The sequence below is a fragment of the Aythya ferina genome (genome assembly GCF_964211825.1).
Source record: "Aythya ferina genome assembly, chromosome: 5".
Lineage (NCBI taxonomy): Eukaryota > Metazoa > Chordata > Aves > Anseriformes > Anatidae > Aythya > Aythya ferina.
The window spans coordinates 33,690,721-33,705,546 of record NC_140301.1 but is presented as its reverse complement, the minus strand read 5'-3'; the positions used below and the strand labels follow the sequence as shown (position 1 = coordinate 33,705,546).

The 14,826-nt window shown below is 38.7% G+C and overlaps 1 protein-coding gene across 4 annotated transcripts in view; it reads left to right on the top strand.

The window, feature by feature from the left end:
- CKAP5 (cytoskeleton associated protein 5) overlaps positions 1 to 13,285 on the top strand; it is a 46,391-nt gene extending 33,106 nt beyond the window's left edge. For all 4 annotated transcript variants that reach the window (XM_084519704.1, XM_084519703.1, XM_084519701.1 and 1 more), the window contains 16 exons: positions 540 to 689; positions 953 to 1,156; positions 1,404 to 1,539; positions 2,351 to 2,544; positions 4,279 to 4,451; positions 5,587 to 5,760; positions 6,210 to 6,330; positions 7,031 to 7,210; positions 7,529 to 7,716; positions 8,142 to 8,217; positions 9,011 to 9,199; positions 9,278 to 9,415; positions 9,954 to 10,037; positions 10,131 to 10,290; positions 11,912 to 12,066; positions 12,553 to 13,285. In XM_084519704.1, coding sequence (XP_084375830.1) covers positions 540 to 689; positions 953 to 1,156; positions 1,404 to 1,539; positions 2,351 to 2,544; positions 4,279 to 4,451; positions 5,587 to 5,760; positions 6,210 to 6,330; positions 7,031 to 7,210; positions 7,529 to 7,716; positions 8,142 to 8,217; positions 9,011 to 9,199; positions 9,278 to 9,415; positions 9,954 to 10,037; positions 10,131 to 10,290; positions 11,912 to 12,066; positions 12,553 to 12,807 — 2,577 coding nt within the window. In that variant the 3' untranslated portion in view covers positions 12,808 to 13,285. The remainder of the gene's footprint in view (positions 1 to 539; positions 690 to 952; positions 1,157 to 1,403; positions 1,540 to 2,350; positions 2,545 to 4,278; positions 4,452 to 5,586; positions 5,761 to 6,209; positions 6,331 to 7,030; positions 7,211 to 7,528; positions 7,717 to 8,141; positions 8,218 to 9,010; positions 9,200 to 9,277; positions 9,416 to 9,953; positions 10,038 to 10,130; positions 10,291 to 11,911; positions 12,067 to 12,552) is intronic.
- Positions 13,286 to 14,826: the final 1,541 nt, after the last annotated feature.

Sequence of the window (14,826 nt, the reverse complement as noted above, 5' to 3'; positions counted from 1 at the left end):
ACTTTCACAGGTCCGTATCAGTCTTACTGTGGTGTTTTTGTTTTTCCTGAATTTTGTGCATTCTTGTAAAACACAAAGGCCTTTTTACAACTTCATTCAGTGGAGAACTCTCTCGGGTATCAAGTTAATCGACTGTTTTCACATAACTAATTCTAGAGTTGTAAGATCCACTGTAAATTCTTCATGCTTGTTTTTTTTAACAGCACTTCTTATAAAGCTTGTCTTATCCGTGGAAGTTCTGTTATTTAAAACACAGGGTTTATCGATTACTTGCTAGTGAATAGGCCTATTTTGCCTAAAAACAACCATTTAAAGTAACTGGTAATAATTAAGGTAACAGCCTAAAGATAACCACTCTACATAATCTTTCACATAAGCCAAGATGAGGAAACACCACCAAACTTTTCCCCACTGCCTTTTGATGATGAGAAGACTTTGAAAACAGATTCTGAAGCAATATTAAAAGCAATGCAACTTGCAGGTTATTTCAAGAACAGAAGGTACTGCATGCTTTGAGTTCTAAATGCTGGCTTTTGCAGGTGTTAAAGTGGAATTTCACTACTCCTCGTGATGAATATATTGAGCAGCTGAAGACTCAGATGTCCAGTTGTGTGGCCAAATGGCTACAGGATGAGATGTTTCACGCAGACTTTCAGCACCACAACAAAGCACTGGCTGTTATGATTGAGGTAAGTTTGGATCTGTGATAGTGGATGACAACATATAAAATTATTCCTTACTGTTTCTTGAGAGAGGAAAAAATGAGTTAGTTCACTGGAGACTTCATAGAATTTCAGAAAGCTGTACAAGGTAAAAGTGAGCACTTGAAATTTTAGGAGTCAACCAGTAAAAGTAGACAGTTTTAACAGGCATAACTTTTCCTTATATCTGCCATCTTGAACAGAGTTACACTTTGCACAACCTCCTTTTTTTCTTTTCCTGTCACTTCAAGCATTTGGAGAGTGAAAAAGATGGAGTCATCAGCTGCCTGGATCTGATCTTAAAGTGGCTGACCCTGCGGTTCTTCGATACCAACACAAGTGTTCTCATGAAAGCACTTGAGTACCTCAAATTGCTTTTCAATTTGCTGAGTCAAGAAGAGTATCACCTTACTGAAAATGAAGCATCCTCTTTCATCCCGTATCTCATCCTAAAGGTACTTTTCATTGTTTAAGTTAACCTTATTTTTTGTGGGAAACATAGGATGGCGTCAAACACCTCAGTAATTTGTTCTTTTTGAATATATCGCACATCTGACTTTAAAAGGCATTTGCAAAACCATTCTTGATGCAAAAACCTTTTTTGGGTTTTCTTAACATTATTTAGACTGTCTCATCAATGGTAAGATGAGGCTGTTGAAAATGTTACGTATTTTCCACACACATGCCAATCTTTTCTTCTAGGTAGGAGAACCAAAAGATGTCATCCGCAAAGATGTCCGTGCCATTCTGAACAGGATGTGTCTCATATATCCAGCCAGCAAGATGTTTACTTTTATCATGGAGGGGACAAAATCTAAAAACTCAAAACAGCGTGCAGGTGGGAAATAGCATTATGAACTGAGCAATTGCAAGTAGTTCAAACTGTATGGTTTAGTATTCCAAAAAGCCAGCATAACTTTTGGTGAAACATGAGATTTGCCCTGTATGTAGAATTCTGTGCACTTGCAAATAATCCTTACGGGGTGTAGATTTTAAAGGAGAATAATCTTTATTTTGTGTCTTTGGGAGGTACAACAATCTGTTAAATTACTATCAATGTTAAGATAGTCTCTGTTGAGTATGCTTGTCTTAATAAAATAGTACTAGGGAGAATGGTGATGAGAATATTGTCCAAGTGACTAGGGGACTCGGATAAACTGATCAGAACTTTGAAAAGAAGTATCTCTACACTGCACATCTGTCTTAATTATATTTTGGGAATTATTTATCATATGGTGTTTGTGTAGTTCAGACCACTCTGGTCACCTTAGGGATATCTCATCCTGATATAACTAGAGAGTTAAATTCTATGCATAAAACAACATTGTAAGCTCACAACTGTCTAAGCTACCTAGATGTAAAGTTAAACATCACATTGCTTGTATATGGTAATAGGAAATATTTGCAATGGTATGGGGATGACCGACAGCTCTAACATGCTATCTCTGTGCCACTTGCCCCATGAATCACCTGGAGAGTGTGTATCTATCAACAGGGAGGGCAAAAATTACTGTTCTGATAAGAAATTCAGCATTGTGATTCATGCTTCTCTACAGTGAACATTCAAATTGTGCAAGCAGCACAGAAATCTGAGGGCTCTCTTCCCAGCAGCTTTAAATTTGCATGTGTGTGTCATTTTCTTCCTCTAGAGTGCCTGGAAGAGCTTGGATGTCTGGTTGAATCATATGGCATGAATGTATGCCAGCCAACTCCAGGGAAAGCCTTGAAAGAAATGGCAACTCACATTGGTGATAGGGACAACACTGTGCGCAATGCTGCACTGAACACCATTGTGACTGTCTATAATGTTCATGGTGACCAAGTATTCAAGCTGATTGGAAATGTAAGTGTAACTGGAAATACGTCCTTTTGTTCAAATCCATACGCTTGCGTAGGGATTTGCACTGTTTTTCTTGTGATGGGTCATGTTACATTTTGCTGTTGGTGTCAAGAGCATTTTTGTTATGTTGGGAATAACTTGCTATACCATAGATACCCTAAAAGTTGATTATTTTTTTTCCTGACTCTGAAATTTATAACCTGGTTGCTCATGAATGAAAAGTAAAATTTGCAGAAATGAGCAAAACACTGACCTTTAATAGGAATTAAGAAGTTTGTAAGGAACAACTTGCTACAGAGTTTGGAATCCTTGTGATTTGAAATGAGATTTGGATAAACTTGGCCAAAAAAAAAAATGCTAGTTGTTGAGGCTTCCTCAAGTACTTGGCTTGCTTTTTTTTTTTCCTATGCCTATCTCCACAAGCTGTTTAGCAGCTGAAGTCTGGTAAGTTTGGTTTGTTTGCTTTATCTTACTGCACTTACGTGTTGAAGGTCTGTGCCAGTCCTGTGTAGCTTTGTATTGCTGTTGTTTTGTTTTCTGGAAATCATATTTATCCATGTTATATAAATGCAGCAGAAGTTAAAGGTAGCAAAACTCAGTTTCCAAAATAAGCTGGTCCCCCATTCTCGAGCGGTGGAAAGCCAGTTTCTTGAGTTTTCTACAATTGTTGTGCATAACAGATCAGGTATCCTGAATTCTAACTTGAGTCAAGAGCTTTTAGACCACTTTCTCCTGTTCTGTTCTCTGAATTTGCGGTCTCTCTCAATAATGTTTTTAGCAACACTTAAACTGCTGGGAATATGATGGTAATGAGCAGGGAAACAAGGCTGTTGACTCCACACTCCCTTTCTGGTTCCTGAAGTAATTCAGGATGCTATATTGAAATTGGTTTAATGTGATTCTCTGTTACTTTCACTAGTAGCAATCTCTATGTGAAGTAATGCTGCATTTTCTTCAACCTGTTAGATTCACTTCTTATTTTAGGTCTCTTGTTCGGAGTGCAGTCTGCCTCCTTTTGAGTGTTATGTTGCATAGTCCATTTCCAGATTTTCGAGGTTAAGAAAAGAATTGCTGTCAGCTTCAGAATGCCCTGCCTAGTCCCTATATCCACAGCATTTCAGAAAGGTTTATACATCTTATAAGTGCTGGAGAGTACCACCCACAAAAATGTCCAGGCTACTTTTGCTCAAATGTTGTTACTGGTAATCCTCAGTCCTGTAGATAAGCATATAAATATGCTTCTTATCACCGCAAGAGTTGCAGCATTCAGTTGGCTTACCTTGTTTTCACGTTGAGTTATGGGTACATTCAATAGGCCAGCTCTAGAAGGACCCTGGCTTTTGTGACAGGGTCCACAGTGTTAAAACATTGACTGGGCTTCCTAACAGGGGATATGGATATGTGAGTGGGTAGTTTGGTTTTTCAGCAACACGAGCAACAGTTAGAAGTACATGGTAGTGCCAGGGTTTGAATTCAGAATGACTTGTTTCTTGGAAACTGTGGACTAGAACTGGCTGTATTCCATATTACAGCTTGTTAACATGGGTTAATTTAACACCTTCAGGAGTATCTGGTAGCACAGAGTGGCCCTGATAGAGTGCTGCTAAATGGTGGTGTTGAGCTACCCTTGGTATTATGAAATCTAAGTCTGAGGTAGTAAGCGTATACCTCCTATAAATGACCAAGATTTCTAAATTCAACACAACTCAAACTAAGTGAAAGCATTATTTTTTGTAGCTATCAGAAAAAGACATGAGCATGCTGGAGGAGAGAATAAAACGATCAGCCAAGAGACCATCAGCAGCTCCCGTGAGACAAGTAGAGGAGAAACCTCAGCGTGCTCAAAACATCAGCGCTAATGCTAGCATGCTGCGGAAGGGACCAGTTGAGGACATGTCTTCCAAACTCAAGTATGTAATGATACTTTGTGGTCTGCAGCTGGTATAGTATGTGTGCTAATATCATGTCCAGCAATGTTATTTTAGTTCTTGTATCATCATCTTTGCATGTTGTGAAAATTGGCCAAATAATTTAAAGCAAAATGTCTAAAATTTTTTTTGTCTTGTCTGTCTTTAAATCTTTCTAAATGGTCTTGTGCCTTTTTTCACTGCTTCTCCATGGACAGAATTATGTATCGCACTTATAGGATGTAAGTACTGCCCACTAACTCCTTGGTAGCAAGGCTCTTATCTTTTAATTTCTATCCTGGTCATGCCTTCCTGTGGGTGACAGGTTTATCAAGGCTGACTCTAGGTTATTTACATTCTCTGATCTAAATGAAAGTAAGGAACAAAAAATACATGTTTCTACAAAGCTAACTGTAGATCAAAGTGCAGGCAGACATGGCACTTTGGCTAGGTAGCTGTTGAAAATGCTGGGAGAATTTAGGATTACATGTTACATTTGGTGTTTACTGAGCCCTGTTCTTGTTAGGGCAGGCAAATAGTGCAGAAGTGGATGAGCATGTGTGAGTCATGGAGCCTGGAGCAACAGTACTAGAAACAAAAGCTCAGAAACAGTATTTCTAACACTTGCTTGTTATCTTGGAATAAAAGTCCCTGTTGAGAATCATGTACTAGAACACTTCTGTTGAAAGATATACTACAAAACATTAGTTCTGAAGGACAATGAGAGTCCTACATTCAGTTAAGCTTGCAAGATTCCCATATGCATATGCATCCTATTCATCAGTTGAAAAAGCCCCCCATGAAACTTAACTCTGTATTCCATTCATGCTACTTTAAGCTGTGCTGGAACACTTTCAGAATGAACCAGTGTGTACCTAACACCGCTGTAGGGGGGTTTCAGGTTGTATTACGAGCATTACTAAGAAGGCAACTAGCAGCTACTCTTCTGACCCTATTAAAAAAATGTTTTAATAAGGGGAATAGCAAAGGGGATTGATTATTAAGGGGCTCGAATAAAATCATATCTCCAAAATCTGTGCTATTCTATTACGAGAGCTTTAGGGCTACCAGTGGATGCTAGTGCTAGTACTCATGCCTGTTGTATATATAATTAACACCTCTCTCCTGGTTTCTGTAGCCAAAATCGCAACATGGGCGGTCACTCTGAGACATCACATGCAGTTCCACGGGAATTCCAGCTGGATCTTGATGAAATTGAAAATGACAATGGTCCTGTCAAATGTGAGATGCCAGCACTTGTACAGCACAAACTAGATGACATCTTTGAGCCAGTTCTGATTCCTGAGCCCAAGTGAGTCTAGTTGCATCTCTTTAATGAAGTAATAGGGCTACTTGAAACTATTTTGAGAAGCTGAAATGACCGTGCTGGTTTGTACATTCAAACCTCTTTACATAACAATGCAAACAGTCAACTAGTTCGAAGATAGATGTCAAAGTGACAGTAGGGGGTACTGTTCTAAAGTCTGGATAAGTTTTTTTTCTAATAAGAAGAGACACTGATTTCTGTTCATTTTTGTATTTTACATGTTTTTTAAGACAATATTGAGTTTCTAAATGTATTATCAGTGTCTTTACATAGTGCAATAGACACGCTACAAATGATTTCTGCCTTCAGTGTCCCCTGTGAAGATGAAATCCTTCTCTCTTGTCTCTAAACTGTCACTGGGGAATAGCAGTTCAGTACGAACCAGAACTCTTTGGAGAAAGGGTAACAAAATCTTGTTTTCTTCAACTGTTTAGGATCCGTGCTGTGTCCCCACACTTTGATGACATGCACAGTAACACAGCTTCTACTATCAACTTCGTCATTTCCCAAGTAGCCAGTGGTGATATAAATACAAGCATCCAGGCTCTGGCCCAGGTAAGAGAGCTAAGGTAGCAACTACTCATACTGTATTCAACTATTTATCCGCGAGAGTGATGAGCTGCACTCTGGTGGAGCGACCGTGTCGGGTGACATGGGCTCTGCTCAGAATCTCCCTGATGACAACACTAAGTGCACAGGGGCCATCTGACTCGCTTTAGCAATAAAAATTTTGCTTGATCAAACTTAGAGAAGCACTAAGGGGGAAAAAAAATCAGTACGTCTTTTGGTTTTGTCAAGTGTATGTATACCTATGCTAAAAGTTCGAAAAAGCAGACTTGGAATGAGGCTTAACTTTTAAATGTAAACTGTTTTGCAGGTCCTCAGCAAAAGAATTTTGTATTTTCCCTCATAGCTTTTATGTGTTTATAGGGTGGCTTTAAATATGTAGAAGTGTTTTTTTTTCTGGAAGATTTTATGAAGCTGTTAATTCCAGAATCTGTAATGCAGCATGTAATGTTCTCATTTGTACAGGATAGAACTGCAGCTCTATAAAAAAGAAATACTTTGTATTGGGATTAGCAATAGAAATTTGTGGTTACTGGTTTCAGGTAAAAGCTTAGAACAGAAATGCCTTGACAAATAGATTAGAAGGGCAAGACCTTTCTTATAGAAATGTTTTCAAGTTACAGTTATTTTGCACTGTTTTCAGTATGTTGACTTCACTGTACTTGGGTGTTTTGTTTTTAAATCTTAGATTGATGAGGTCCTCAGACAGGAGGACAAAGCAGAAGCAATGTCTGGGCATATTGACCAATTTCTAATAGCTACGTTTATGCAGCTTCGGCTAATCTACAATACACACATGGCAGATGAGAAGCTAGACAAAGATGAAATAGTGAAACTTTACAGCTGTATTATTGGGAGCATGATATCGGTAAGGCTTTAACCTACAAATTAATGAGAAAAGCAAGTGATTTCTGTGTGGAAGTTGCAGGCAAATGGATCATCTAATTCCTTACCTTTTGAGTGCTTAGTTGGGGGTTGAAGTATATTCAGAAGTCATTTAGTAGAAGTAACCTCCCTAGTTGCATTTTTATTGTTTAATATTGAGGGGTGGGGTCCCTAGTTGCATTTTTATTGTTTAATGTTGAGGGGTGGGGCAGGAATGTCAAAGGATTAGGTAGTGTGGTGAAATCCTTATATTGAAGTATTTCATGCAGGGAAATCTTCTAATCTTGTCCTCAATTGGTAGCTATTTCAGATAGAGAGTCTGGCTCGAGAGGCTTCTACTGGTGTACTGAAGGACCTAATGCACGGTCTTATCACATTAATGCTGGATTCTCGGGTTGAAGACCTCGAGGAGGGTGAACAGGTCATCCGATCAGTCAACCTCTTGGTAGTGAAAGTTCTGGAAAAGTCTGATCAGACCAACATCTTAAGGTATATTTTGAACAAGAAAAAGGAAGTTACAAACTGTGATTACTGCTTCTCTTCACCTGTTCTTCTGTGATCTAATTGTGCTTGTTAGTCATTTTATAAGGAAAGAATGATGTATATAAAATTGTTGAGTTAGTTAATAAAGAGTTGTCATTGATTGTTGGTGGCAGTCAGAGCGTGACTGCACAATCTCTACTGCTGAAGGCAGGTTAAGTGAACTAGCTTAGTGCAATTCTGTGTGCTTGGTAGGTCAGCATACTGCCTCTTAAACTCCTGTAAAGTACTGGAAGGAAAGAGTTCTTACACAACATGACATAAACTGCTGGACTAGCCCCAGTCTCTAGTGTGATACTGTGTTTGGGAACTGGCATCTTATCTGTGTGTAGCACTTCCCTGTGTAATTCTGTTACTGAATTTATTCATTCTAGTGCTCTGCTTGTTCTGCTCCAAGACAGTCTACTAGCAACAGCCAGCTCTCCTAAGTTTTCAGAGCTTGTCATGAAGGTGAGTCTTTAATAGAGATTTCAAACTCCAAAACATTTGGTTTATCTGAATCAACAACCTAACTTTAAAAAACAGATATATTAAAAAAAAAAAAAAAAAAGTGACCATAAATTGAAATATTTCTTAGAATTCTATTAAATGTTACATGCAGTGACTTCATTGTGTATGCTAAGCTTACATCTGCTAATAGTCACATCCACTAATAGTTCGCAGAAGTTTGTGTGTAAACTCCCTACAGAGGAGTCACCTGCTGGATTTATTTGCTTAGGCACAGCACGGTACTATGCATTCAAAGAATCCCAGGCTGGAGCTGGCTTAAATTTAGGCAGAAGGGACACACAAATGTGTGCATTTATTAGTATGGATGTAATTTTTTTTTCTTTATCATACAACACCCCTTTGTAACTAGCATGGTTTAGGGAACTAAGACTGAGTTCTTCTCATTAAAAATTTAATAAACCTGAAAGCATGTTGTTCAGATGTACTTAGTATGCATGCATTATCTGCTGACACTTCTTAGCACAAAGCATTCAGTCTCCTGTTACTGGTAGCGAGGTCAGCACTAACGCATACAGTTTTATGTATTGTTGCTAAAGAAGGACCTGGACATGGTGCAGCTAGTTACAAAGACTGTATGTACCAGTTAAACAAATTTTGAGAGACATGCTACATGTGTCAGGGTATGTAGTAGCAGAGTGAAATGACTCATTGATACTTCTGTATAATCTGCTCTTAAAGTACTTAAATGCTTCTTCCATGAGTTGTCTTGCTCTAAGTAAGCCTGTCATTCCAGTGTCTGTGGAGAATGGTGCGTCTTCTTCCGGAAACTATTAATAGCATCAATCTGGATCGGATTCTACTGGATATCCACAATTTCATGAAGGTCTTTCCCAAAGAGAAGCTGAAGCAGTGTAAGAGTGAGTTTCCTATAAGGACACTGAAGACTCTGCTTCACACCCTGTGCAAGTTGAAAGGGCCCAAGGTCAGAGACAGTGCTAGTTATTTGCTTTGAAATTGGATGTTAATGTGTTCTATAAAGTTTTTGCCTGTTTTTCTTCAGATCTTAGATCACTTAACGATGATAGACAACAAAAATGAGTCTGAGCTGGAGGCTCACCTATGTAGAGTAATGAAACACTCCATGGACCAGACTGGAAGCAAAGCTGATAAGGATACGGAAAAAGGGGCTTCTCGCACAGTAAGTAACAGAAATGTGATGGTGGGAAGAGGGAATGTAAGGCAATTTACTCAAGGAACAAGCTTAATGACTGTGGAGTATGAAGTAGTACTTACTTGTCCAACATACAACAAATGTTGGAAGTGCTTTCCTAGTTCCACTTCTATGGTGGTTTTGGGAACTTAGTGTGTTTCTGTTATATGCACACAATATTCAGGTGATTTCAGGATCAGATGGTCTCTGAGACATTCAGGTATGCAGCACAGGCTTGATACTGCTTGTTACTGTACTTCATCTGCGAACAGCTGACACTGCCCAAAACAGGTTTTAAACACTGGTCTCTTAGAAGCATGCTTACAGCTTGATGATGTCTTTACTCTCATTCTGTGTAAACAGTGGCTATGCAACAATCCTAGTCACCTCAAGGTTTTCTTCATCTTTGAAGCTCTGTATCCAGCTAACGGGTTTGAGCATACTGTGGATTTGTCTAGCTGCCCTTTATTTTTAAGAGAAGTTTATATTATTCATGTTGTTTAGAAGTTTCCCTTTATTTATTTAGGAGGAAAAAGCTTCAAAGGCCAAAGTGAATGATATTTTGGCAGAGATATTTAAGAAGATTGGCTCCAAGGAGAACACTAAAGAGGTAATTGGTCTCTTCCTGCAAGGAAGAAGGCATGATGCATTAGAATGGTGTATACAGCAGTTGTAGTAATACACAGGAACTCTTCTCTCCCAGGGTTTGGCAGAGCTATATGAATACAAAAAGAAATATTCTGATGCAGACATTGAGCCCTTCCTGAAAAACTCATCTCAGTTCTTCCAGAGCTATGTGGAAAGAGGCCTCCGGCTGATAGAAACAGAACGGGAGGGGAAAGGACGCATTCCTTCTTCTACAGGTATATTTTATAGCAACACAATTTGATTTATGAGAAGCAGACATCATACAAGGAGAGCAGTTGCATGTGCCATGTTAAATATTTGAAATTTTTATGGTATTCTGAAGTAATTTATGTATTCTCTTAGCACTTGCGTTGTTTCATGAGGCACCATTTGCAGAGACTACACATTTTTTTTGTTTATAAGAAAGTTGTTATAACCATTGTCACACTGCATTGAAAATATCTGAAAGGCGCTTGATAAAACAGCTGTTCTAATTTGTTTTAATTTGTCTTGTACTGTGTATTAAACATTAGCATATGCTTCATGTTTCTGGTATCGAGAATTGTTTCTGGAAGGCATACAGCTGGTTTGTAACAGCAGCAGCTGTCAGGTTCTCCTTTCACCTTTTCATTACAAACACGGTACGGCAGGCTTTTTGCTGGAGCTCTGCTTGTTATGGAATTTGAAAGTTTTAACAGATGTCTCCTTTTCAACAAATAAACTTCTATATGGTATAAATTACTGTTAAACATGCTTTAAGTTTTAGTGAGTATTTTCATTGCAGATAAGTACAAATGACTAATGCAGTGTTAGAGAGGAATGTGACAAATGATTAGCTAACAGTAAAACCTGATACAGTCTGGCAAAACTACACTTATTTCTTCAAGTATCTAACTGTCCTGTGAGATTTTAGTCTTCAGCTACTGTTCTTTCTCCTGTTCCTGCATTGTGAATTACTGTGAGAAGAAAGCTTATTTCAGAACCTTATAAATGTGTCTGACTAGATAGAACAGAAAATTCTGCATTATGTTCTAAAATTCTGTACAGCCAAGAAATTTTAGTTTGGCAGTTAACACTTTGAATTTGTGCCCCAGTTTTGTCGTCTTTCCCCAACTGTAATAGTTAAATACAATGAAGGATATTGGTCTGTCTTGTGAGCTTGGCTTTATTTAAACCAAGTATAAACACTTTAATTCTCAAATCTATTTTAAACACCCTTGCAGTAAACTAGTAAAAACAAATCCCTGTCCACGCTAAGCGTTGTAACTTGACGTTCACTTCAGAATGAAAGTTTTTCTCCTAATGTGAAGTCCTTTCCTAGTCTTTTAACAAAGTGTTTAAAGTTTCTCTACTACATGCCTTTTGGAAAGCATTATTTCAGATTCAACTGGAATTTGCAATACCTTTCAAGTTAACTGAACAAGAAGTAAAGAGTTTAGAATCAGTGGTGAGGTCTGCCAGAAGTACTACTGAACTTAGAAAAAGAGAAGGCTCCAAATATTTTCCATCCTGCCAGTGTAATTGCTGAGTTCCCTCTATTGTTTACTTTTGATCTGCATCAGCATCTTTCTCCCTCCCATGCACACCCTTCCTTCTCCAGCTGTCAGCACCAGCGCTACTTCTGGAGCTGCTCTACTGCTGCTTAAATGTCTTCATTTCTTTTCTTGCTTTTCAGTTGTTGCTCTTTCAAGGAAATGATCTAATGCATGTGAAAATGCAAAGAGTTTACTAGTCTATGGATTGGTTGATTCTTCATCTATCGCATCTCACTTGAAGCAACTGATCAAGAAGGGTTATTTTTGAGTTTTTAATATTTTATTTTTTCTTTACTTTTTTTCCTCCTCCCCCATCCTCCAGGAATTTCTCCTCAGATGGAAGGAACATGTGTTCCTGTTTCTACCCACACTGTATCTTCATCTATAGGAAACACAAATGGGGAGGAAGTGGGGCCTTCGGTTTACTTGGAAAGATTAAAAATCCTCAGGCAGCGTTGTGGCCTTGACAATGCAAAGGTATTGTATTTGACAATGCTTGCAAATCCTGTGGAGTTGTACCTCATTTGCACTTTTTTTTTTTTTTTTTTTTTAAGAAATCAAATGATTGGCTCCTCTGTGCCTAAGACAGATTCAAGTCAGAGTCTAGATTTGATCTGAGGCTGAAAGGTCTCAAATGTATTGTCGTGAGTCTAGTGTGACTACTTCTTGCAGATGGTTGGACTTCTGCAGATTTTGTGTCCAAACTGACATCAAGGTAACAAAGAACTACTTTAGAAAAAAAAAAAAAAAAAAAACCACAAATTATAGGAATTGAATATTGTAGTTAGCTTTGCATGGTTCTGCCTTTGGCAACTGACTTTATAACACTGATGACTTAGAGGAAAGGAAAGGAAAGATACCACTCTGTTTTCAGTGTTTTCTGATGAAAAGCCATGAATTATGCTCTGTACTTAATGGCTTTTGCCATTATCTGTCTTAACACTTCACTTTCCTCCATCGTAGCAGGAAGACAGACCACCTCTGACATCTCTGCTCTCTAAGCCAGCAGTCCCTACAGTTGCATCCTCTACAGATATGCTTCACAGTAAGCTTTCCCAGCTCCGTGAGTCACGGGAGCAGTACCAACATCTGGACCTGGACTCCAATCAGACTCATTCCTCTGGCATTGGAACTACCCCAGCTTCACCCTCTTCTGCAGCAGCTAATATTGATGACTTGAAAAAAAGATTGGAGAGAATAAAAAGCAGTCGCAAATAGAGATGCGAGAGGGACAGCATCACGGTTGCTTGGGCTGTCTTCAGCTTTAGTTTACTAAACTAGAAGTCTTCATAGTTAAATGGCCTCATTTAGGCCTAATGTATACAAACTGGTTTATGTATAATACGGTGGATTTTGGGGGGTTGAGTCATTGTGGCACAAGTATTTGTACATACTCTGCTTCTCAGTGAGCATCTCTTGACAATAGAAGGCTGTCTGTGTATTAGTTTTAGTGTACAGACCTGTAAACAACCATCCTCTTGCTCAGACTAGTTTCTCATAACTTGTTTTTTATTTGTAAAATTGTCGTTAAGATCTTTTTTCCTAGTTCTTAACTCTTAGAAGATCTTTAGTGCTTTCACTTTTAATTTTGTGAATTCTTCTCCATGTAATCCTTGAACTGTTGATTCTGTATGGACACATGGCATGAAGTAACTAATTTAAGTGTCTTTTGTAAATAAAGTTTGCATTAACTATACCAGTCTCTGTAGGAACAGCAGTGACTGCTGGCGAGAGAAGTTGCTCTCTATTCCTGAATGTTAGTGACTGGGCATCTAGCAACTGAACTGAGCTATTGACATGAACACGGGGCTTGGATATATTATAGGGACGATGAGTATATTCAGTGTATACTATCTGTGGGTTGCAGTCCTGAGACTTTGCACTCTTCTATAAGCAGTAGTGCATTTTTTCGTGTAGTTGCTCTTTATTTTTGTTCCAGAATATGGTTTCAGTAAGTTGAGACTGCTTAGTTTGCTAACATGCTTATTTTAAATTACTAATCCTTGTGATGCCTCTACCCAGATTAAGCATAATCTCATCTGTGTACAAATAATGCTTTCTCTTTGAGGGAGCCTGCTGCTGTTGATAAGGAATAGATTAGCAGTGAAGTACAGTCAGTGTACTCGCTTATCCTGAATTTATTTAAGTGGTCTTCTTCAGGTAGACTGCAGCACCACATTCAGTTGCATTTAAACATCCAATGTTAGCAAACTCTCCTGTTTTATAAAACTAGAAAAGACCTGGTAGTGTTAGTCTGCAAAAGCTGCAGTCACTGCTTTTTAATTCGAGAGAGAGTTCTGACTAGCCTTTTTCAGAAGCAACGAGTACGAAAGCTTAAAGACCTACACTGTGTAGCCTTTCTAGCCCTTTCATCTCTAGGGAGGTGATGTATTTTAACCTTGCTACTTCACTTCCGTGGGTGAGCTGGTTGTGAAGTATAAATTCCACATCTGTTCCATAGCTGGACTGGAGTTGTTGAGGAGTTGGATGGGCAGGCTTAAAACAGCACGTTTCTGCTCTGGGTTTTAACGTGGTTCCATGTAACTGCTGCTTTTGTTGTTTGCTCTGGGACCCAACAGTCTCTGCATCTGGGCTGTTGCTGAATCAATCTTGCCTGATTATAGTAAAAAACAGACTTTAAATTAATACCTGTATAACAAATCTATGCTAGAGCTTCTGCAAATGGCTGCAATTTTCCTGTTACAGGACCCCTAGGCTGGGGTTGCAGTGGATTTGTAATACTGCTTGGTGCTTGTGGTGAGTTTGTGCACTGTGATAGCAGGTGACTTGTGAGCGTTCACCATCCTGTGTTAATTGACATGATGCCATTCATTGCTCCACCGCTTTGATTTAGTAGTTGCAGTCTCCTATCCTAACCTGAAGCGGTCATGCCCTTTCTTGTGAAACACACCTGAATGACAAGTGGAAGTGTTTGGACGTTATTGGTAAGTGCTGAAGTTTTGTGCACTTAAATTGAGGCTGTTTGCGAATAGTTGATGTCTGGCTTGCATTGGAGTTACTGCCACTACCTCTCAATTATCAGCTGCTTTTTGAAACCTACTGACATTTAAATGAACCCATGTGTTGATTTACTGTACCACATCTAGCAGACATTCTGAAGAGCTGTTTGTTAATTAGCTCAGGATGTTAAAACAGTGATGCCTGCAAACCTGCATACAACTATTTTAAACTTGAAACTGAATTGGGAGTGAAGTACAGGAATAATTGAGTAGAAGA